The following is a 25,690-nucleotide window of genomic DNA, read 5'->3' as shown; positions in this document are numbered from 1 at the left end:
CTATGCTGCCCCCTGTGGTCATCTTAAAGAGGGGGAGTGCCAGTCAGATGTGTGTAACTGCAGGTATTTGTACTTTTAAAGCACTTTTAAGGAAGTTAATGTTCACTTTTTTCCTTTATATGCTGTGCTTTTTCTGTGCAATCGTGGAATTATGTGTGTTAATAAAGCTTGATTTCGATACAGCAGATGAACAGTATCTTAAAGTCATGTCCTTAAGAAATGAGAAGAAAGTCCCAGTCAGACCTGACACAGGACCTGAGAGTCAACTGCTCCTTCAGTTCATTCAGTGTTCATCACAAATATATTGAGCTATGACAAATGACATAAGAACTGGACTGAAAATCAGTGACAATGATGAATCCATATTTTACTTTTTTTTTTTACACAACAATGGATTTATGAATATAGAAGAGTACTATCAGTTTTTTTTTTATCTGAAAAACATCTGATTGGCAAGATAATCATTTTTCAGTATGATAATGACCCCAAACAGACTGCAATGCAGTAAAATTATTCATTTTTGAACTGTTAGCTTTTTACTCACAACTTAAGGGTGCATTGATCTGTTATTTGGATCTGATATCGACCCAGCACTGACCCAAAATCGGATACATTTCTTTAAAAAAACAAACAAAAAAAACCTACCCCTTAATATCTAATCTCTAAAAAAGGTCCATCTTTATTTTAGTTATTTTTTTTTACTTCATGATCCACCAGCCTAAGAACTAACAAAGCACAGAGAAAGCTTTGCAAGAATTTCAAGCTTTCTACTCCATCAGCTTTTCCAGGTATACTTGGGGTAGTTTTTAAATATATATTAGTATTCAGAAAAGACTCTCACACAGCTGAAATGAAACTAAAGTAAAGAAGGTGAATAAGTGTGAATACCTTCTTTCTCTCATTTTGATTTCATTTATGTTGGTCCTGTTGTCAGGTGTTATTTTACTATGACATACCAGTTCAGTACATTTATATCCTTGCACTGGGAGAAACACCCCTCAACCATGCTACAAGTGTTGACATTGCATAGTTTGTCCATCAGGGGGCACATCCATCCATCTTCATCCGCTTTGTCCAGGGCCGGGTCGCGGGGGCAGCAGCCTAAGCAAAGAGGCCCAGACCTCCCTCTCCCCAGCCACCTCCTCCAGCTTATCCGGGGGAATACCAAGGCGTTCCCAGGCCAGCCGAGAGATATAATCTCTCCAGCGTGTCCTGGGTCTGCCCCGGGGCCTCCTCCCGGTGGGACATGCCTGGAACACCTCACCCAGGAGGCGCCCAGGGGGCATCCTTGTCAGATGCCTGAACCACCTCAGCTGGCTCCTTTCGATGTGGAGCAGCAGCGGCTCTACTCTGAGCCCCTCCCGGATGGCCGAACTTCTCACCCTATCTCTAAGGGAGAGGCCAGCCACCCTTCGGAGGAAGCTCATTTCTGCCGCTTGTATCCGCGATCTCGTTCTTTCGGTCACTACCCACAGCTCGTGGCCATAGGTGAGGGTAGGGACGTAGATCGACCGGTAAATTGAGAGCTTCGCTTTTACACTCAGCTCCCTCTTCACCACGACGGACCGGTGCAGCGTCCGCATTACTGCAGCTGCAGCCCCAATCCGTCTGTCGATCTCCGGCTCCCTTCTCCCATCACTCGCGAACAAGACCCCGAGATACTTGAACTCCTCCACTTGGGGCAGGAACTCATCCCCGACCCGGAGTGGGCACTCCACCCTTTTCCGGCTGAGAACCATGGCCTCAGATTTGGAGGTGCTGATCCTCATTCCCGCTGCTTCACACTCGGCTGCGAACCGTTCCAGTGCGAGCTGGAGGCCCTCACCCGATGAAGCCAACAGAACCACATCATCTGCAAAAATCAGAGATGAGATTCTGAGGCCACCAAAGCGAAAGCCCTCCGCCACTTGGCTGCGCCTAGAAATCCTGTCCATAAAAATTATGAACAGAACCGATCAGGGGGCACATACTCCACAAATACAACAACCAGACCATTAATGACTAATTGATGTTGCAATGATACAAAAAAATAAGTTTGTCCTAGTAAGGACTCATAAATAACTACATATAATGAATGCTATGGAAATCTATTTGTTTTGTGTGCCTAAAGAAAAAATATAGATTGATTTATCACCAAATATTGGCACCTATATAAGCTGGGCTATAATATTTTATTAAATACACTTATTTGTTATACTGTATTTGTTTAACTCAAGAAAACAGTGTTTAAATCAACCTTTGATTTTTCCTTAATACATAAATAAATGATTCTCCGTCTCTTGCCAAGAGTGACGAATACAGCATATTAATCTAATCAAAGGAGCTTGCAAAGAAAAGCGTCTGGACTTCTTTAAGTTACTTGAAGATGTTTCACCTCTCATCCGAGAAGCTTCTTCAGCTCTAAGGTCAAATGGTGGGGAGTCCCAGATATAAACCTAGTGGGAGTTTCCCCCCACAGAGGGACAAAAGGACCCCCTGATGATCCTCTAATCCACTGAGCCAAGGTGTGAAACTGGGTGTGGGTCCCAATCAGCCAGAGTTTCGGGTGTGTTCATTGTGAAACCTGGCCCCACCTTATCATGCGAATTCCTGAGGTCAGATGGCCCAGGATGTGAGTGGGCGTTAAGGCGTCTGGGAAGGGATCTCAAAACTGGATTATAGATGGCAGAGAGTTGGTGTCATAAACCCCCGCCTCTGTTCAAAGATGGTCGCTCACAGTGGACATAGATGGCTTCTTTCACTCCTCTTTCAAACCATCTGTCCTCTCTGTCCAAAATGTGAACATTGGCATCCTCGAAAGAGTGTCCTTTATCCTTAAGATGCAGATGGACTGCTGAGTCTTGTCCTGTGGAGGTGGCTCTTCTGTGTTGTGCCATGCGCTTGTGAAGTGGCTGTTTGGTCTCTCCAATGTAGAGGTCTGGGCATTCCTCGCTGCACTGTACAGCATACACCACATTGTTAAGTCTGTGTTTTGGCGTTTTGTCTTTCGGGTGAACCAGTTTTTGTCTGAGCGTGTTGCTGGGTCTGAAAAGCACCGGGATGTCATGCTTGGAGAAAACTCTCCTGAGTTTTTCTGATACACCGGCTACATAGGGGATGACAATGTTGTTGTAACAATGTGGTGTATGCTGTACAGTGCAGCGAGGAATGCCCAGACCTCTACATTGGAGAGACCAAACAGCCATTTCACAAGCGCATGGCACAACACAGAAGAGCCACCTCCACAGGACAAGACTCAGCTATCCATCTGCATCTTAAGGATAAAGGACACTCTTTCGAGGATGCCAATGTTCACATTTTGGACAGAGAGGACAGATGGTTTGAAAGAGGAGTGAAAGAAGCCATCTATGTCCACTGTGAGCGACCATCTTTGAACAGAGGCGGGGGTTTACGACACCAACTCTCTGCCATCTATAATCCAGTTTTGAGATCTCTTCCCAGACGCCTTAACGCCCACTCACATCCTGGGCCATCTGATCTCAAGAATTCGCATGATAAGGTGGGGCCAGGTTTCACAATGAACACACCCGAAACTCTGGCTGATTGGGACCCACACCCAGTTTCACACCTTGGCTCAGTGGATTAGAGGATCATCAGGGGGTCCTTTTGTCCCTCTGTGGGGGGAAACTCCCACTAGGTTTATATCTGGGACTCTCCACCATTTGACCTTAGAACTGAAGAAGCTTCTCGGATGAGAGGTGAAACGTCTTCAAGTAACTTAAAGAAGTCCAGACGCTTTTCTTTGCAAGCTCCTTTGACTACGATGACCTGGATGACTGAGAACCTTCACAGACATATTAATCTAACACTACAATAGAATCATCACATCTGTGCTGGAAAAGGGTGCATCTCTAATTTAAGTATATCAAACAAATGCTAAAAAAAAATAATTGAGGTGAAGGATTGGACCATAATTTGCACAAATGTAGTATCATGCACGCTGCAGCTGTTTTTCAGTTTTACAGAGGTGAATCATAGGGACGAAGAATCTAGCCCTCTAGCAGGCTGGGGTGTGTGCCATTGTTGGTGTGCCTTTTTTTTTTACATACAGAACAGTAATTCTGCCCAGCGAAATTGTCAGACGGTCCCTAACTCGGGTAGGCAGAGTAGTTGATGCTGAATCGCCGAGCAGCAGCAGCTCGCACTCAGTCCGTCGCTGCAGTCCAACAGAGCGACCGGTTATCAACATCCTCTCCGCGGAGCTGTAACGCTATGTGGGTCTGAGCTGATGGTCAGCGGTTCAGCCACGGCACGACACCACGGTGTTTCATTTGTGGACATGAGGACACCTGCTACAGCGACTCCTTTCAAAACGTGGACCGGGAATCCCGACAGGCATCGATTTTCGACGAGCATATGAGAAAGGTGGTGATGCAGCAGAGTGGCTTCCACACAAGAGACCGCCTCTGTCAATTCGCAGCCAGCCAGCCAGCTAGCTAGTGCTAGCCTTGTAGCCAAATAGCTAGCACCTGGGCAGGCTGAGGGTTTTAAAGCTCTGTCTTTACAACCTCCGGGGTAGCTCAAATGTCAACGGACCGAAACGCGTATGTCGGGCTATTTGTATTTATTGTGTGGGTTTCCCCCTGAGCGTTGACAGGAACTTTATTTTCCTTTTTTCTTTCCATTGCTAGCCAGTATTAGCCGGGTAAGTTAGCGCATTTGCTTGTTAGCTAGCGTTTTGTATTGGCTAATCACCTCACACAGGCTGGCACTGTCACAGAATGAACTTGGTATTCTGCGTGGAGACGCAGCTCCATACCAACATGATGGAAAAGTACAGGAAAAACAGGGCTCTGTTAACACTGTCTAGCGCCAACCCCGCAGGCTTTAGTACGAATAGCAATGTTTGTCTTTAAAGGGGTACTTGCTTCATTTCCATCCATCCTTTACATTCGCACTTGGAGCAGCTGCTGAGCCGAATGAGACATTTGCCCCACGTCTTCTTTCCACATCTGCCGGCACGAGGGAATAAAACCCTTATCTTTTCCAGTATAGCCCACGGGTGTTTAATAGGTGGGTTGATATTCAGATGTAGTACAGCACAGAAAACGGGCATGCAATGTACTTAGAAAGCGCGGCTTACTCCCTTTTTTTTGGCTAGAGTTTGGAACACAACTGTGCATTGTGTGTTACGTTTGTGCTTTTTATCATGATACATGTGTGGTAGCAAGAAATACACCACTGCAATAAGATGAAACTGTAGAAAGAAAGCTGTGCTCACTCTGCGGTGGCACTAAAGCCAGTATGCGTAAAGGACACTTGATCGAACAGATACTACACAAACTCTTGATACCTTAAGCCTCTTGGAAAATCTATCATTTTTCTCATGGCCAAAGGATTAAGTCTTTTGTGTGTGTTTGTGGAAAGAGAAAGAGAGTGAGAGACTATTTTCCAGATGACATGTTGTTAAAATCACCATAGCAAGCCAAAAGGATTGTTTATTACTCTAATATATCAGCTCTTGCTTGATATAAGACATGCCATTTACTTGAGCTGTCACTTTGCTTTTGATTGTAATTCAGAGCTGTTTGGCTCAGTAGAAGCCTGTCAGGGAGAGTGCATGGTGAGAGGATACTAGTGGTTACAAAAGACATGCTGCCAAGGTGGAGAAATGACAACTGAAGGAAAGACTATAAAGGACATCAACTCGTCTATCCTGCCAGTGCATAGAGAGCATTGACTATCTAAAAAAAAATGGTAAAAAATGAAGGAAGGAAAAGGCAAGGTTTTTCTACAATGGTGTTTAGTCTGTTAAATATGCTCTCATTTGATTTTTTTTGTCTCCTAACTGAATGCCTCTGTGTACTTTTTTTCAGAACTATCATGGCCATGTTCCTGCTGACAAGTCACCCTGTTACTGAGGGATCTCTGCCTCTTTTGGTTTCTGGACCTACCAAAGCAGGGATGAGATAATAAAGTTAACCAGTCGGTGCATGCCGCTACAGCAACCCGTGGCACCTGTGAAACCCACCTTACCCCATCCCTAGTAAAGTCAATTTCAAACGGTCAAAAGATGACAACGCCGGCTCTACTACCGCTGTCGGGCCGCAGGATACCCACTCTGTCGCCGGGTGCCTCCTCCTTCCCGCACCATAGGGCCACGTTGAGGCTCTCTGAGAAGTTCATCCTCCTCCTCATCCTCAGTGCCTTCATCACCTTATGCTTTGGGGCCTTCTTTTTCCTCCCAGATAATTCCAAGCACAAGCGCTTTGACCTGGGCTTGGAGGATGTGCTTATCCCTCATATTGACACACCCAAGGAGGGCAAGCACGCCTCAGGACAGGTGATCATACATGGACAGGGAGGACACGATGAGCACAGACACAGGTAAGGGCCCACAGATGTATTGTTAAGTGTAGAAAAGAAAGAGCTAGCGTGTCTTCATTTAAATAAGTATATGTGTGTATATATATATATATATATATATATATATATATATATATATATATATATATATATATTCTGTGTGTATTTGACAGTGAATAAGGAGATCAGAAACAACTGGTTTTCTTACATATTAGTAAGTACTTAGTTTATCTTTGGTTCTTTACATAGCTTATGTCATTCAAACAGGTGTCTTGACACGTTTTTTCAAACAATCTGACGTCTCTGGATGTGTGTTACTGTTTGCCAAGTGATACACGTCAGCACAAATGCTCCTTTCATTTTGTTCCGTATTCCTTTGCACAGCTGAGTGTGCTCTGTGCTCTCTCGCCCTTTGTTTCTCCACTAGGTCTAATGGTTTTAGTTCTTTAACAGCAGGCATTTTATCACCTTGGCCTGAGTTTTGCTGTTTTGTCCCGCAGGCAGACATTGTTGAACTTGATGATCTAGAACACACAGGCTGTTTGAAAAGCCTTAGTGACTGCTTAAACAGGCTTGGAAATTAGTGTCAGCAGTGAGCTACATACTGGTCACTTTGGGCTTCAGTGTTGACATTTATCATTTGTTCTGTCCAGCTATCGTTCTGAGGCGCTTTCTCCCTCCTAAATCAGGGTCAGTGTTTGGTATCTCTAATAGTGTTGTGCCTTTTGGAATGCAGTGCTCTGCACAAGGTTCATGTGCATCTATCAAATGATATCTCAACTGACTCTGGAACACTGACAGAAACATTTACTTTTTTTAAAATCAGTATTTAAATGATAGAAAAGAAACTAAACCTTGTATTTACCTAATTTGTACTGCTGTGTTCATTTCAGAGCAGTGTGAGTGCCTCTGCTGCATTCATTTCTAGTCACGCCAGGTTCTCTCATAATTTCTCTCTGTTACCAGGCTGCAATCTGTGGGTTTCACTGTGTACGTGTACATATGAGGTGGGAAGGGTGGAGTAGAACACGTAGTGCAACACCAGAAGTGAAGATGGAGTTAGTCAGGTTAATGACAAGTGGTTTTCCAAGTGTTTCCCAACAAGTGTTCATCCAACTAACATGGAAAAACACCATAGAACACTAAATGTATGTAGATCTCATGGCAGGCTTGATCTCATGAGAGTACTAGCATTTCTTCTGCTGAGTTCCAGCTAAATTACCCAACAAGCACAGCTGTGATCCTCCTTTACTGAATAACATGCTAAAATGGACAGAAAACACAAGCTAGTGAAAATGCACAGATTCATTTTTAACATGCTGTTTCAAAATTACACTACACCGAACAACTGTCTAACAGTTGTAGGCAGTTTCCACTGCACATGCTGCAACGGTGCATTTTCACTGTTTCAATCAAAGTGGCTACACCGTGCGTAAGATTAGTGTGTAAGAAGTGGGAATATGCTGCGGAGATCTATTTAGCAATCACAAAATCAGACCGGTCTGAGGAATTGACACCAAAATCCAGTTAACAGCCAGTAGATAGTGACAGTTCCACAGTGCTGTGCTGTTTTCAAAAGCTAAAAACACAACAGAACCCATGAAATAAATCCTCAAGTCTTGTTTTCCTGTTAACTAACATAATCTTAAGTAGAACGTGCTCTTCAGGTGTATCTACTAACAAGCTCTGCTACACACATGTTCCACAAACATTACTGTGCTTTCAGTGTAGCCAAAGAACTAACAGTAGTTATTGTCCTTCTATTGGAGTGGTCTTTCGCTGGCATAACTCATTCACGTATGAATCATTCAAGCACATGCATATTATTTTGCAGCCACAAAATATTTATGACATGCATGAGTGCCAAAGGGCAGGTGAGAAGAACAATTTCATAGAAAAGGTCATCTGCAAGCTAGTAACGGACGTCATTAGTTTATCTGAAATCTTGGCAGGGTATTACCAAGCAGTTTCTCCCACAGTTTCAACGTTGCATTTTGCCTCCTTATTCCCTGTGATGCCCGTTCATATTTTCATTCTGAAAGCCTTTCTTTCAATGCTGCCTGCTTGAAATAACGTAATTGCTGTTGTCCAACGACTCAGACAAACAGAACAGGCAGTGCTGGGCTCAAATGGTGCTGCGTATTATCAAGTTTTTTTTGTTTTTTTTAAATGTCGAGGTGGGAAACTTGGAGTTATTCTTGCTTCACCATAAGTGGCAGTCATGTTTTGCTTCAAATACTTCTACTCTACTCGTCACTGAGGTCTTCTCGACTCTACTCCTATATTTCATTTCTGGGCACGTCCAAAACAAAATGGTCCCCAGGATGTTCCTGGGGACTAATTTACAAGTCATTTGAACGAGACAGGAAAAAAAATCAGACTAGTTAACTAGTGTAAAAGGCAGAAGACGCTGGGCGCAATCTAACAGACAAGGATAAACACTGACCTTAGAATAGCTGTGTATGAATTTAGGAGTCATTTGAGACCATTAACGGATTCCTCAACATTCAAATCTTGTTATGAATGTTGGTGAAATGTGCAGCACTTTGTGCCGTGTATACCGCTGGGGCCACACAGTGTCAGATTAGTTTGATAAATGTTTGCTAGCAGCAGTAGCCCCTTTCATGGCAGGCTAGCATCCACGTCTGTGCATAATGTGGTTACAAATTACTTGGACCACTTCAGTGTGGTTATATGCCAGTTTTCTCTCACACAGCCAACATACAAAAGTTCATTTTCTTCATCAATGTACTGCAGAGCTGTGGTGTTTCACGCAGCTGTCATCTTCTTACTTTCAATCTGTTTCATTTCAAGTTCCCTCACAGAGAGCGAGGGGGTCTCAGGCATTTGTCAGGGCTGCAGCACTAGTTGGTCTCAGGTGGCGTTGTAACATCTTTGAACCAACAGGTAACTTAGTAAAACAACAATAATAGATTTAACCGACTAGTATTTCTGGTGCCTACTAGCAAGAGTAGCAGTGTATAAATGTCTTGTTGACCGTGCACATGCCTAGTGTGAACGCAGTTAGTCTTGTGAACTGTGTCACTATAAAGCTGGAACATGGGAGTTTTACATATAATTAAACGTGCGTTACATTTAGGCCTTTCCTAATTTGAACTAGTAGATGGATAGTTCAAATTTCATCACCTTGGAGTATGTTATACATATCAGTATGTTTTAGTAAATCAGAATTTGAAATCTGATGTCTGCTTAAACACTTCCTCACTGGTGTGTCGAACTGGATGAATTTTAAATCAGCTGCGAGCGATTGGTTTTCCAGAGCTACAGAGGAACGTGACGTAGCATCAGACACACACAGCAGTATACTAACTGAGGTTATCGTCATGGGGGATAAACTTAGCTTCTGAGAAAGTCAGATAGAAAAAGAAACTTGACATTCGCAGGAAGAATTATAGCCTTCAAAAAATGGATTGATATGCATTACAAGGGCTCGGCAACATTGCTTTAAACTTCCATGCTGCAGGCTTGAAATAAATCCCATTCAACGTACTCTTCATGTTTTGGGTAAGCTGTTTAAATGAGATTCCAGTAGGTTCAGTGTGCAGTCACAGATGGCAGAAGGCATTTCTTCTTCTTCTTAATGAACTGAATACTTTTTTTTATATTTCTTTATTTTTTTATAGCCTTTTTCAGCTTTGTATTCAGATTCATGGATTTTTAATTGCTTAGTGAGCAACTCCTTGGAATTAATAACATGGCTGTGAGCGGGGGGGAAAAAAGCTACACAGTTATGAGCATCTTCACTGCCGTCCATTTTCAAGGATATACCAAGGACAGAAAAAATATAAATACGTTGCTTCACATTTGACGGAAATTAAGAGGAGTATATGAAATGTGATTAAAATACAGCCACTGAGATGTCACTGTGTTTTACAGAGGAAAAGTAATCGTAACCTTCCTGTCTGGAAATTAGTTTTATGCAAATTCAAAGTCAGGAATATGTGCTCCGTGTATTTTAACCTTACACAAGCATTCATGTGAGGTGTTTTTATCCTCTCCACCCCTTCTTATAACAGCTTATTGAAATCTGTTCAGTTTGCTTGTTGGTATAGCTGCCTCAGCTGTTCTTAAAGTGGTTATTGTGTGCTCCAGAGGACTCTGGGTTCAAACAGCCTCAGGAAAATGAGGTGTGCTAGCATTTAAAGAGACCCGCAGGAACCCAAACACGCTCATAATAATTTCACCTTTGCTTTATTCGGCCGCAGAAACCCCCACAGAACCAGTTCTTTGTTCACGAGCTCAACCTGTTAATAGTCCTGTAAAGCTTATGAGGGAGAAAAGGTTATTAATCTATGCTGGTATCCAGCCATTGAATTTTTGGAGAAACGAAATGTAACGGGGAAGAGGTATGTGTAGCCTTGCTCACATGGTGCCGGACTGAACATTGAGTGTTGGTTTTTGTAAACACCCAGGAGGAGTTGCGCTGCTTCCAGGGTTTCCCTTGGTTTCTGTGGGCTTATTCAAAAACAAGTTAACTTTTAGTTTACTTGATGTTTTTCGCTTTGGTAGTTACATAGCATGACCAGTAGGTGGGTTTGCAGGTTAAATTGGTTTAACTGGACCCTTATGTGACTGATGAGCAATGACATGCCTGAGTTTATTGTAGAGACATAAGAAGAACTTGTTAAGCTTCTAACATTTTGAAAATAAAAACAGCCCATAATAAAATAACCCACTTAAGAGTTGAAAGTTGCCCTGTTGCTGTAAATACGTGTCACTGAATATAATGCAAGGCATCGTAACCTTCCTGTCTGCAAGGCATTATTTTCTGGTCAAGCGTCTGTATTTTGGCTAGTATGATGCTTCGGTGATTATTTAGCATCTTTCAGCATAATTTTGAGTTTTCTACCTGAACAGTAGAGGGTGTTTCTCTGCTGAGGTTTTCAGATCAGCACTGAAATAGTTGGCTTTTAAAACTGAAGATATTTTAGATCTTCCACCCATTATCTTATTAAAACTATGCTGAAGACAAGTAACAAGATGCTTAACAGACATTAAAGAATGGAGTTGTTAGATTGGTGGAACATTCAAGGAAGTTCTTTGCATTTCTGTTCTGACTTATACCATGGCTGCTTATTATATTGGCTTATTATATTGATGCCATAATACCTGAGAATTAAATCTTTCGCCTTATGTAAAGATCCTTTTGGTAAATAGACATTTAAAATCAGAATGGATGTTTACAAGTTTAAGTCTTAGGCTTTGCTGTTTGAATGCTCGGCTATAAAGCCCAGTTGAGCTCAACATACTGTGAGGCCAGTAATGATCCTGCCTTGGGTTTGTTCTGTTCTGGCTCAAACAACATAGGACTAGCCAGGTGCAGCACTGTAATCTGTAAAAGGGGCAAGAGGGCATGTTGGCAGAAGCAGTGACATTTTATCAGCTACAGTAGAAATGTAGAAGTCAGAGAAAAATGATCCTTATTCTAACCCTTTATGATCACATATACAGACATCCTGGTTGGTATTTAGTGTTGACTGGATGGATAGTGGTTTTAGGTATTACAAGACAAATTTAAAATGTGTTTGGACTTTAAAGAGGTGGTTGAATAACAAAGCAGACTGAAAATATTGCAGAAGGGATCAAGAAACTGTGATGACATTTTAGATGAAACCATTTATAATGAAAAATAATGAATTGTCATTTTGTGCCTTATTGTTTTGTTGTTGTTGTTGTTGTTGTTTTTTAGTTATTATTATTATTATTATTATTACATATGATCAGTTTAAACCTTATTGGCCATCCCAATCCAACAAATCTATTCATTTATTCTTGGTGTGAGTAATAATATAATTGTGTTGTCCTGGTTTGGACATGAACATTCATACTGGATACTTGCCAGGGTGTCCAGTGGGGTTTGACAGAAATGCCATCTGCCACCAATTTTAACCTCTATTTGGCTGTGGTCTTCTCCTTTTTAGTGAATCTACAGTAAACATTTATGAGGAAAAATGTTTATAATGTGTATCTATATTTTCTTAGAGCAACACATTTTCTTTCAACTGGACAAAAAGGCATCTTTTTATATTATAATGAAGATTTGAATTCTGCCTGGTCCATCCAGGCCTCCTGTAGTTTGGGAATTACCGAAGTCAATACTGCAATAACCTGTCCTCTGAATGATTATTTGCCTTTATTGTCCGGTAAATATCAGATCATCTATCAGTAGCTCCTTCTGTGGTTCAGTGAACCTGCCTCGGCATCCACATGCATTTTGGCACCTTCCTGTCTTTTTCCATAAAGTGTTATATAAAAACTAATAAAAAGGGCTTGTGTCTGGAGGTATTAGGTGCACCATCTGTGTAGACTATTTCAATCTCCCTCTCCCGCAGTGGAAGATGTCATTTCTTTACTAATCTCACATCATGAGTGTCATATCCCCATGTCACCAAACACGGTTGCAAGAAAAAGTTTCTGTACACTTTGGAATTATTGGGTTTTAAGATTTAATTTCTCTTAAATTGTGATGTAATCTTCACCTTCAAGTCTCAAATATAGACAGATGCAGTCAGACTGAATTCATAACACACTAATAGGGCACACTTCAAAACACTGATAAAATTATGCGACCTTGTTATGTGAATTTAGTAACTCACAGAACCTTCTGCAACACTTCTGGACCACTCCTTACAAAACTTACAAAACTTTATTATTAATATTACCGATTGAACAGCATTTTCAAACAATCGAAAAGCATCTCAGTTGGGTTAAATGGTATATCCAAAACATGAACTTTAATTTTTGTCCAATCATACCATTATTGTTGATGTCATTTTGTGCTTTGGATCATTGTACATTGCACCAAAGCTTTCCAGTTTATTAAATTTTGGACTGCTGCTTTGACATTCTGCTTTAAAATGTCTTCATACAGCTATGACCTGTTCATTTCTTTTTCTCAATGATTTTAAAATGTACTGGTCATGACATAACAAATCACCCACAAACCATGATGCTCCCTTCACCATGCTTTAGAGTTGGGTAACTGGGTGGGCTGAGGCCATTTGATCAAATTCGGTCCAGAAAAGGCTGTAGCTTGTTTAATTTAGTTTCTGAAAAGATAGGTTAAATAAAAATTTTTACCTCAAAATCTGTAAATAATAAGGCTAAATGATGCTAAGAGGTTGGATACCCATATTAACAAAAGGTATTGAGATTACATTTTTTGCTATAATCGGCAGGCCTATTGGCAAGGATATTAAAAAACAAACAAAACAAAAATTATTTACAAAATGCAGAAGAGTCTTTGTACATTTCAGATGTATTGCCTTAAATCTTTAATATAAAGTATTTTTTTTCCATAGAGGACAGAAAACCAGTGGTTACAACGGCTGTAGAAGTTCCTGCAGGTGTTTGGCTCTTCTTCACCTCATTTAAGAGGTCAAATTGTTCTCTTCCTGTGATCTTTGCAGGACTCCGACCCCTGAGGAGAGCAGTGTGCCTGCTGATTTTCCTTTGTTTCCACAGTTTGTCTTATTGTGGCTTTATAAACACCTCATTGGTCAACTGTCATTCATTCCCTGTCAGCTTCATCCTCTTTTGTTTTGTTTTATTTTTCTGTTTTGGACTACAATTTACAATGTTCCTTTTTCAGTGAATAATCCCTTAAGGACATCAGGAAAGAGTTTATTAAAGTCACAGAGCAAAGGGAGCTGATGGTCATTTTCCCATAAACTTCTATACTGGAAGTCTCTTTTGCAGCCAGCAGAAGTAAAATGTAAGGTATTTTCTTATTAGATTCTGGAACTGGAAGCATTGTCTGTTCTTGTGCACTGTCTGAAATGATCAGGCTTTGTGAATAACCAAACTTTGTAGAAACAGGAGTACGTGCCTTCAACCTCAGAATCCCCACTTGTATCACTGAAGCTAACTTTCAGTGAAGTTGTACTTTCTGGAGTCAGGATTGTTTATTGATTAGAGTAAATACTTTTATTATACAACTACAATTATTAGTATATTATAGGTACATAAACCTTTTCATGCAACTGAAGCTAAAAGCAAAGTTCAGAATGATTTGTATTAGATCAGCGGTCTCCAACCCCCGGGCCTCGGACCGGTACCGGTCCGTGAGTCGTTTGGTACCGGGCCGCGAGAGTTGAGGTTTAGGTGTGAAATGTATAGTTTTCAGGGTTGTTATCGGTTTTCAGCGTTATTTTGTTATCGTTTACTCGGTTTTCCTGGGTCTTTTCACGTGTGTTATGAATAAACCTTCTTTTTTTTCGGTACCGGTACTAGTAGGGATGGGTACTGGTTCTGACATAAACGGTAGTAACCAGATCGAAAAGCAGCGCACATTTTGGTGCTTTATTTCGGTGCTTTTTTTTCCTGAGCTGTGATACACTTCTAGCCAATCATTTTACGTTTCCGAGGATAGTAGGCGGGGCCAGGTACGTACGTTCTTTTAGAGCAGAGCTACAGATTAAAAATGCCCAAGGCGAAGCGGTCAAAAGTCTGGCTGTACTTCACAGCAAAAGATGCAAACTCAGCAGCCTGCAACAAGTGCTTTAAGCTGATACTGTGATACTGTCAAAGGAGGTAGCACCTCGAATCCGATGAAACACCTGGCGACGCATAGCGTTTGTTTTTTTTTTAAAAGCCGAGAAATGCGCCGTATTTGATAGCTTGCTGCGAGACCTCACACCGAGCACATCTACTGCGGGTGTGGTGTCTGTTATCGGACCCAGAGTTAGCAACATCCCCAAAAACACGAAGAGGAGAGTCCTGGCCCCTAGCCCTGCCAGTGTAGCAGAAATGATGAGGATGATGATGCAGCAGCAGCCGTTCTTCTCTGCGTGAGTAGCTTAATGTTGTTCGTGTGTAATTTACGTTGAGTAGGCTAACCACGTTATTACATTAATGCATGTAAGGTGAACTAGCAAACATCATCATAGGTACATGCGGCTGTCTTCTTGTTTGATGGCAGATACTCCCTTCACCCTGGCCAAAAAGGCTAAAATGACCAAAGAAAAAGAGGGAAACGGCTAAACATGAGAGGTATCGGATAAAACCTAAACGATACCCATCCCTAGGTACTAGTTTTATTTTGTTGTATTTATCCGCGACACCTTAAAGGCCGGTCCATGAAAATATTGTCGGGCATAAACCGGTCCGTGGCGCAAAAAAGGTTGGGGACCGCTGCTCTTAATTGTTGTGACACTTGTTTGAAATGCAGAGAGGTGTGCTGGATTTGCCACACGGAGCAGCGCGAGAGTAAAGCACGAGGGAGAGGCTAATAATCGGCTCAGTCATTTTAAATGATCGTTGAAAGCCCAGATCGTAATCGTGATTAAAATTCGATTAATTGAGCAGCCCTAGTGTTATGCATCAGTTTCTGTTTCAATTCTTCAAATGAAATAGTACAACAATACAAGTACAACACAAGTAGTTTAATTGTGAACAGTGTTATGAGACAAGTGAGTTTATGATTCAGACACACCTGTAAGTAGCAGAAAATCTACAGGTACAACCTTTTTGTACTGCATCCCTCCAATGGATTTTAGTCATGTGACCACTAGTACCTTGGTTTTGCTACTTATTACATTGCCAGTTATTGTTAGTGTTGCAGGGCCGTAACTTTGCTTTTGCACTATGATAGGGCCATAAATCAACATAGCAGCGCAGCAGATCATATTTAAGGTCCAAGCCAACATAGGAGCACCTTTATTTATCACATTTAGTGTGATATCATTCCTGTGTCTTCATGTTTAATTTCCCTGTCAGCTGCAAAGTAAATCTCTGTAGTTTTATTTATTAATTTTTCTTGTGTTTGTGTGTATGTGTGCGTGTGTTTATGCCTGGTGATAATCAAGGCGTGCTTGTTTGTATTTGCAGGCCCACCTATCACAGAAGCTCGTGAAACCATCCGTACTGTTTAGTGGATTTAACAGGGGTGAAGCTATTTAATAGTGGCTTCTGTTGTTCAGAGCTAAAAGGAAAGCAAAGTACCTTGCCAAGACAAAATGGGTTTTTTACGCGTCAGCAAACAATGTAGAACAGTTATAAAAGTTAGATCTAAAGCAAGTCGATGGGGCTTCAAGTTTTGAAGCTAAAAATGGACCTATAATGGCCTTAAGCCTTTAACAACAGTGTAATTTTCCAATATTTTGATTGCTTTAAGAAGTCTAACAACCGTAGCTGAATGATGGTCAGAAATTCAGCTGCAAACGGCCCTGCTTGTTTTGCAAATAGATGAAAGAATTGATTTTGTTTTGGCCTATCAGTTATGTTAGAAGCTGTTATATATGGTTAGAGCAGCTGCTAATTCTGCCTTTCTGTCTAAAATTATAGTTGTCAAAAAAAATGTCTCTCAGATACTATGTAAGCTGATGATAGCCACTTAAACATTAGAAATTACGTGATAGTCACAACCCCAGCCTTAAGGGGTCACAGGCTAGTGTACTCCTAGTGCTATCTCAAGTCCAGATAATTGGAAGGTTTCTGTCAGGAAGTACATCTTTCTAATCTTTATTTTTTTTTTTTTAAAGTCATTTGTTGGCCTCATTGTGGTCCCCCCCCCCCCCCCCCCCCCCAGGTGTTGGTATTAAGCTTTAACTCTAGTATTATTTAGTATACTGTAATAAACCAGTATATTAGGGCGTGAGTACCCTCTTGACTGTTTTCTCAGTCTAAGTGTGGTTGTGGTGTGTACTGCCTTTTTTAAAAGTAATGATCACTGCGGTAGCAGCTGCCTTGCAGCCAGTATATTTGATTTCCAGTAACTCCAACATGCTCTCAAATTCCAGCTTGCTAGATTCAACATTTTTGAATACATTGACAATGTTTAATTTCCCTTATATAAAAAAACTGTTGGTGCATATAAGATGAAATTAAAAATTAAAGTTACAATTAAATAACTGAATGTCTGAATTGTTTTACAGTATCAAATGTGCCTTCAAGAAAGTCAAGAAAATACTTTAAACCCATACACCCGTCTGCTTACAGGTTCTTGTTACTATTCCCCTTTAATGTTTTCACGCTGTTGCTTTCAGAATAGATTTCAAAACATGCAGAATACTTTATCAAATGTAAGTCCATCCTTGAGATCCATGTTGACGAATGCTGATGCCAAATGATTTGTCTGTTGTCCATAGATTTCATCTGCTAGTTGTATTAAGAAGTGACTAGACTGCAGAAATATAATGGACTTCCATCAAACATGACACTGTTGCTTTGGAAAAGGAAAACAGTCAGACTTGCTTAGTGTAAATTACATTTTCTGTCTTTGTTTCTTTTTTTAATTTTCCATTTTTCATATCATCGTAATGGTATTTTGTTTGTAGACGACAGCTGCAGCCCTTCAGATTGACTGAAGTGTAAAGTCTGGGTGTGTGAAACAGAGATTTCAGGCCTTGTTTCTGTTAGATTTGTATTGTTGATTGTCATTTATGCTTAGAAATATTTACTTATATATTCTTAGAGTTTTGTAATTAGTTGTAGATTGGTAGAGGTTTTGAACCTTGATAGTCTGCAAACTTTGTGTGTATTAGACAGCACTTTGGGAGCATGAGAGGTCATACCGTGTCTTATTGTTTTATGGTAGGATTAACGTAGTTGCGTCTGTTCTAGTCTAAGTGCTCTTTGTTTAGATGAACTGCAGGACTTCCTCACCGTGTTATCTAGGATGAACCATCTAGGGTGAGGGGGAGGCTACCCTCTTCCTGACCAAGGATGTTTGACCCTTTGATCAGCAGTCCACACACACACACACACACACACACACACACACACACACAGGCAAGGTACTCTTTGTGTATGTAGACGTCATATGTTAATGAACTTATGCATATTCATGTAACCTCAATAAAAGGACAGTGATACGGGAGAACGGACGAGACCAACTGGAGTCAAGCGGTTGTCCGGTTCTCTCCCGTGCACGAGTAACATGAAGAAGTTTGCCTACTTGCGTCTTGCTTGCAGTGTAATTATATTGTCTTAACGTTCCAGCGAATAGGTTCAAGCTACAAACCTAACAGTTTCTGTATTGTTTGTTAAACCAGTTTTTCCATATAACTTTTTAGCAATACGTGCCAAAAACACAGTGTGTGGTTTCTTTGTGTAGTATCCCTTAAGTTAACAGGAGGAGCAAGTCGGTGAATACATGCATTTACTCACCGGCATAGGTTGAGTATTAAGAAATATGAAATAAATGGTTAGTCATATTAAAATGATTCCATCACGTATCACTCAATTGCAGTAACAAATGAGATGATTTTGTACTGTATTATTTATTTTATCTGGTGTTCAAAATGTCTGAATCCATAAACTTTGAACCTTTTATGTATTTTGTAATATTTAATAGTAATTTCTGAATGGAAAAAACAAGGCGTTTTTCTTGCTAAATTGAGCTTTTGATTTAAGCTCATATTGGCAAGAGTAAGTCATACAAGGTGCATTTAAAAAAATGCACCTTTTAATAAATCAAAACAGAGGAATTCAGGAGAAGTAAGAAGTGTGTTTTAAGTTGGGGCTGAATGTCTCTTAGCTAACGGTAGACTGTTATACACCCCACATGGATGTTTATATGATTATTCTGTAATAACAGCATGGCATTAGCCTTTACGTGTGTGTGTGTCTCTGAATCACACACCAGGTAAAATTGATTTATAGTCTGACTGATACAGTCTAGTTGACTCACAATTGACAATTCTCTCTTCACCACCTCTGTTAGTGGCATTTTCAATGGATTGCATTTATATAGCGCTTTTCGAGAACCTCAAAGCGCTGTACAATTCCACTATTCATTCACTCTCACATTCATACACTGGTGGAGGCAGCTACAGTTGTAGCCACAGCTGCCCTGGGGCAGGCTGACAGAAGCGAGGCTGCCATATCGCGGCATCGGCCCCTCTGGCCACCACCAGTAGGCGGTAGGTGAAGTGTCTTGCCCAAGGACACAACGACAAAGACTGTCCGAGTCGGGGCTCGAACCAGCAACCTTCCGGTTACAAGACGAACTGCCAACTCTTTGAGCCACGATCGTCCCATTTTCAACATTTCTTTAAGTGATACAGATAGTGTATGGGCTAGATTTTTTTTTTCTTCTGGTTTTTTTTCTCGACCAGTTTCTACATTTCTTGGTGGCTCTCATGTAGCCGATGCTGCACAAAGTCAACATGATAACAACGACATTTGATCACTAACAGGCAGTTCAACTGTTGATGGCTCTGTTCTAGATTTTTCCTGGAATAACTCCCAGACTGAATCTGGGAAATCACTGGAAATTAGCAGCAAGCCATCATCTTTGATAAGTGTGTGCATCCAGTGTAACTGCATGGCTCCCTACGTTAAGAAACGGGCTGCTTTACAAAGGGTGGATTAGGTGTCCTCTTAGAAAATCTCCGTATGGCAAGTATAGATCTGTGTGTGAGTGTACTTCTGGAGCTGGTTAGGTAAAAATGATAAATTTAATTATAAGCTTTTGGTTTTGAGTTTTGAATGTGTTTTTAAAAAAATGGAGAAAATGCGGGGGGGGGTTGATGCCTAAAGACAGACTGGCGATTATTGCTGTTATTAATTGCAGCTCAGCATCACAGTGGGGCAGTGATTACTAGGGGTGGGAATTGATAAGAATCTATTTGGATTAAATTATCAATATCACTTATCAGTTCGATTTGGTATCGATTCTCACTGGCTCCGCTTTGAGAGTCATCGCTGAGTGAGGGAATCAAAGACATTACTTACTGCTAATTGATTGCATGATGTGTGGTCAAATGTTTGTGCATGTTGGAGGTCTTTCCAGATATTTCTTTGATGTGATCAGTGTTAATTGCTCAAAATAATTCAAGAGCTGCATTACTTCTTGGTAGGGGTGGGGGAAAAATCGATACTGTGTAGTATCGTGATATTTTGTTTGCTAATAATGTATCGATACAGGGACAGCAGAAATCGATATTTTGTTACAAAAAAGTTTTTGTGGGCTCTGACTTCAGAGCCTGTTGATCAGCTCCTTTTTCTGAGCAAGAATCCTGACATTCCTTCACTGTCAAAATGTGTTTAACTTTTTTTTGGGCAGCAATAAACATGACAGTTAACTTATTTTAATTTAAGACATGTTTTATTTTAATTAAGTTTAAAACTTTTTTATTTAATGTAAAATTATATTTTGTTTTCATTTACTTTCAAATTCTTCAGTTGCTGAAGGGGCTGCATAGTTTTCATAAATTGCATAGTTCAGAATAGCTATAATCGTACCAGATGGTTGCATTCAGTTAAGTTGGACTAGACTGTAATACAAACTGTTCAGTTTGTCAACAATAAAACTGACTGAAACGAGAGAAAGACTGAGTGCGAGACTTTGACATTAGATAAAATGAATATTGATAAAGTTTACCTTTATGTACAGAATCTGAATATTGCAAAATATTTTTAAAAATTGCAATAATATCGTATCATGCGTTAAGTATTGTGATAATATCGTATCGTGGGATGTATGGTGATTCCCACCTCTACTTCTTGGGTCAGTTCCCCATCAATGGATATCAATTCAAGTTTGTTCTTAAATTACATTATTCGTGTGTCTTTTAATGATGTATTATAATGATTTACAAGTCTTCTCACCCCCGCCCCCTTAAAAAAACAAAACAACATCAATAAAAAGTTATATATATATATATATATATATATATATATATATATATATATATATATATATATATATATATATATATATATATATATATATATATATATATATATATATATATATATATATATATATATATATATAGTGGCAGTCAGACGTTGTGTTATTTTCCAGTGCTTGAAAGCCATCCCAAAGGTACAGCTTCTATTAAAAACATGTCTTTGACTTTGATCAGCAAGATCTTTAATGCAGTATTTATCACTGGGCAAGTATCACTGGTTCCAATAGCATCTTAATAATGCAGACACACTTTTCGCTCCCCAACTTCTTAGCTGCGCTGATATGTTTGTGGCCAGTGGACCTACATTTATGTCCTAACAGGGGAACTCTGCTACAGGTGCCGTCTTTCTTTTTGAATTAAAGGAGAGTTTGCAGTGACGAGTCAGATAGCTTCTAGGTTATCTGTTGCTGTGACATGAAAAGTTCTGCCTTCCTCCAGTAAACGTGGTACAAAAGCCTAAAATTTCCAGGCATCTGGGCTAAAGCTGGAGTGGCCATTTTAATGTTGTGGACATTATGTTGTAGTGATATAACTTAAACCTGTGCAGATAAGTTGTAATCTGACATATAGACGTCACATGGTTGGGCCTCATGAGTACAAGAATGGCCCATCAAGTACATTTGTGGACTTATTTTAGCCTTTAAAAAAAGAGAGAGAAGGAGAAGAGCGGTGTCTGTTAATTTGATTGTGAATGTTTCTTGTCACCTTTATTATAAAAGTTCAATCAGTGCTAATAACTAGCCCTGCCCATCTCATGTTAATTTTCCTGCCAGTTAATTTTCCTTTTGGCCAAGTTGCTGTTGTAGCTGTCCATTCAGCCGCTTTCTCAGTGTCTCTTCACACTCTCACATAGTCCCCCATTTTGGACTTAAACTGCTGACGGTAGTCCTCATTCCTCTCTGGAGAACTGTTGGGAGGAGCAGGATAGCCAGTCTTAAGGAGCACCCACATAGGAAGAGAGTAGCAGCAGTGTAACGATACGATACCACAGAGTGTCAGTGAAATTTTATACCTGTAGTGATGACGCAAGCGATAATGGGGTGGGTGGGTGCTGACGTAACTTTGAGGCTTTTTAATAATTCATTAAAGAAATCCTCCTGTTGTGAACACACACTAGTATACTTCCTTTTCCCAAACACAGATAGAATCCAAGTCGTTGGGAAAGCTATAGTTAGTAGCTGTTTGAGGTTGGTGTTTGTTTCTGGTTGTCAGTCTGTTGTGAATCCCCCCCCCCGAAATAATATTGTGTACCCACAAGATAAAGTCTTGATTGCTTACTGTATATTATGAGTCTAGACAGACCATAATATAAGCTACAACTTGACTAATGGGCAGGAGTATGCAACTGCAGGGAGGCATTTCTAGTTTATCCCTAATCTATACAGAAGTCATCGTTTTTGCACTGTCATTTCCCGAGACTCAGCAGAAGATCGCAAACACTCATCAATCATGCATGCATACCTTCCTGAAAAGAAATTAGGAGTTTAGTAATTTATTATTTATTTTTCCTCCTGTAACAGTTCAAAAAACAGCTTTAGTTTTTCTTTGTTAAAGAGTATGTTAACAGTGTGGGTTTTCACTGCTGTGACGCAGCCAACTGTAATGTGAACTCCTGACTTATAATTTCACCGTGTGTGTGTGAAAGAGATGTAGAAATGTCTTCTTGCAGTATCATTTACTCTTTGAAGCCACTCTGTGATCGCTCGGAGGCAATGCAACCGAGGGAGACCTTTTCAGATTTCTGAAAGTTATTGCGGATGTTGAAAGGCGTAACGGGAGAAAGCAAGCTGTTATGAATCACTACTCTGGGTAAAATTACTTTTCAGGATGAGGTACCTCTACTATAAATACCAATCTGCATGGATAGCAGCTTGGTATTTGTCTAAAGTGATGACTTTTACACATTGTTATTGATGTGTAGCATGAATAATATAATTTAAGAACAAACTTGAATTGATATCCACTGATGGGGAACAGACCCAAGAAGTAATACAGCTGTTGAGATGCATTGGTGTGCTGGTTGCTGTAGTTGCATGGTAACTTGTAAGTGAATGGAGGAAGTACTTTGGAATGAAAGGGGGACAAAATGTTAAAGTAGTGCTGAAAATAGGTAATTAAAATAAGAAAAAGTTAGATGAAGTGTTGTCTTTGTTGCCAAGGAATGCCAGTGGAGTGTGCCTAACTCTGTCTCACATTTATTGTCACTTTGGAGTGTGGCAGTGGTGACAAGCCCTCTTGAAAGACAAAAGAAAGACACTTGTTTGAATTGTTTTTCATGAGTGCAGCACAGCAGGTTAGTAAAGAGAGAGGAGGGGGAAAAAAACCCAAAATACAAAAGTACGTAAAGAGGGAGAATGAGTCCTTGTAGTCCTTGTAGCTGTGGCCATGTTTACAACAAAGCTTCTCACCAAGTCCAATTCTTGCCAAACACTGGAGTGGCAGCCCTGTTCCACAATCCTTGTCAGTTTCAGCAATGCGATCAAAGTGGGATCACTTTATGCCAAATTAAGATTTGGCACTCAGGTTTCCAAAGGCTTGAATTTCAAAAAGACCGTTCTGAATTAAAATGTGATTTTAGCCCCCCCCCCCCAAAAAAAAAAAAACCCCTGCAAAACTCAGCTTGCTGTATCAAAGCCGTACCAGCTTGATAATAATGTGCTGTGCCCTGTAACAGAGCTCCCGGATTTATGATCTGCCTCGGGATGGGGAATGTAATCTCTGCTCTAAAGGTGATTTCTGAGTCAGTGCAGATTTGCTGGAAAACCTTGATATTGTCCTAAATTTGGACAGAACCAGGAGCAATAAGGGAGCTTAGACCCCTCCTTTTTTATTTTTAACTTCTATTTTTTTTTTAAACTAGCACAGAGTCTTATAAGGGTTTGAAGTTGCATGGAAATTAGAAACATCTTTTTGTTTGTGCAGCGTGTATTTTTACAGCACGAAGAAGACCAAGGGAAAAATGGAGGCTGTAGCTGTTCCATAGCAGACCAATAATAAAATTAATTTGGCTCCCATTTTCTCTTACTGTAATGCTACTTTCAGATTGTCCTGATTTCATTTTATTATCATCTCTACCTTTTAGTGCACTGTAAACAGAATGACAGTAATGCAACACCATTTATCTGTTATTGTTGACAAAATTGCTGTTGTGCATTCGTTTTTACAGGAAAAATAAGAGTCCATGTTTTCAAAGGCTTGGTGATTGAACTTTGCATCACTTGCATCATCACACTTTTTCACACCAAAGAAGTCCGTGTCTCACAGGGCTCATGCAACCATTTGTAGTGTTTGCTTCCTGTGCAGCTGAGGTGGAGACGGGGACCTGTGTTTCATATAGCGATATGAGTCAGACAGACACGATGCAGGCCATCAAAGGTAGAGCTAGAGCGCCCAGGTGTTCACCTGATGCAGTTACTATCAAGAATACATCATAACTGCGCAGACATTTATGGGAGGGAGGGAGTTATGCAGAAATAAGACGACGAGAGAAAGGAGAATAAGAACATGCATTCAGGCAGATAAATGCCATAGCACGAACGTAACTGAACACTAATTGATACAACACTTGACACGGGGGAGGAAAATGAGGAGGATGGAAAAAAGGCTAGGATAGTCAAAGATGGCTGATATGAGCAAGAGCAGCAGAAAGAGAATATGAATATATTTAAGGAAATAAAGGCTGTGTGCGTGTGTGTGTGTGCTCACATGTTTGCAGCTGAGAGATTGTAGCTATTGTGATATGGTTGTTAGGGCAGAGAGAGAATTTGAAGAGTAAGAGAGGGAGAGGATGCTATTACAAACCCACAGTTAAGCTTAGGATAGCAGTTACATATACAGCCTCCATTTGAGCCAAGTGGGTCATGGGAAAAACCAGGACAAGTAAAGTGTGTATGTATGTTTATGTTGAAGGAAATCTGGGGAGAAACAAAAATTCAGCTGCCGTACCACAAGCTCCCAACAGCTGTCTCTCAGGTAGAAGTGTCATTTGAAGCTCACAGGCACTGTTCCCATGAGGACTCTGGTGTAGTAATACTTGAAAAGAAGTGTGTTCTCTATACTCTTGCGTCCAAGATGGACAAATGCTTTACTGGAGAAATGAAGAGATTCTTGACTTGAATTGCCCACACAAAGTGTTAACTTTGATCTAAGCCCACTGTTACTGTTTGTCCCGTGTAGGATGTGTTCAGTGGCAGGGATTCAGTCAAGCCTTTCCCTTGGATGGAGTAAAGCTTGGAAAACTACTTGCAGAGTTATAAAAATGCAGGGTTAAGGAAGCTGAAGTAACTATTTGAAATTCCTTCGGTCCGGACTTGTCTTAGTGCTGCTAATTGGATGCACTTTTCTATTCAGGGTGCATATCATGTGAAATGACTGCATATTATAAGATATGTGTTCTGAGTCGGTGTATCGCTTTAAGACTTTTTCTGCTTTTAAGTGAGCTCCTTGGTGAATGGCAAAAACGGATTTAGGTCTACTCCTATACACCCAGAGCAGATATTTGTTGGGTTAATACAAAAGGGAAACTAGAGGTTATTTGTTTGACTTACCTGAAAGTTGGTTGAAGTGAAATATCATATAATTTCTTCTTTTGAAACTTTCTGTCTGTAGATATGTGTGCACCTCTAGCTACCAGGGCATCTCAACATTTTTAAAAACATCCCTCCCCAAAACTGCTTCCTATTCATCTTCTCTCCTTTGATGAATAGATATGACTCTTAATATGT

General features: G+C 40.4%; 1 protein-coding gene across 4 annotated transcripts in view; it reads left to right on the top strand.

Annotated features, from left to right (window-relative positions):
* Positions 1-3,982: 3,982 nt before the first annotated feature.
* Positions 3,983-25,690, top strand: part of man1a2 (mannosidase, alpha, class 1A, member 2) — a 141,532-nt gene continuing 119,824 nt past the window's right edge. The window contains exons 1-2 of one of the 4 annotated variants that reach the window (XM_026145360.2): positions 3,983-4,365; positions 5,817-6,327. In XM_026145360.2, the coding sequence (XP_026001145.1) occupies positions 6,014-6,327 (314 nt within the window). In that variant the 5' untranslated portion in view covers positions 3,983-4,365; positions 5,817-6,013. Of the gene's footprint in view, positions 4,366-4,386; positions 4,545-4,625; positions 4,646-4,712; positions 5,014-5,816; positions 6,328-25,690 lie in introns of those variants that run through there. The other 3 variants (XM_026145363.2, XM_080291166.1, XM_026145361.2) reach the window with 3 other exon arrangements.

The sequence above is a fragment of the Astatotilapia calliptera genome, chromosome 16 (genome assembly GCF_964374335.1).
Source record: "Astatotilapia calliptera chromosome 16, fAstCal68.1, whole genome shotgun sequence".
Taxonomy (NCBI): Eukaryota; Metazoa; Chordata; class Actinopteri; order Cichliformes; family Cichlidae; genus Astatotilapia; species Astatotilapia calliptera.
This window is presented reverse-complemented; position numbering and strand designations above follow the sequence as displayed.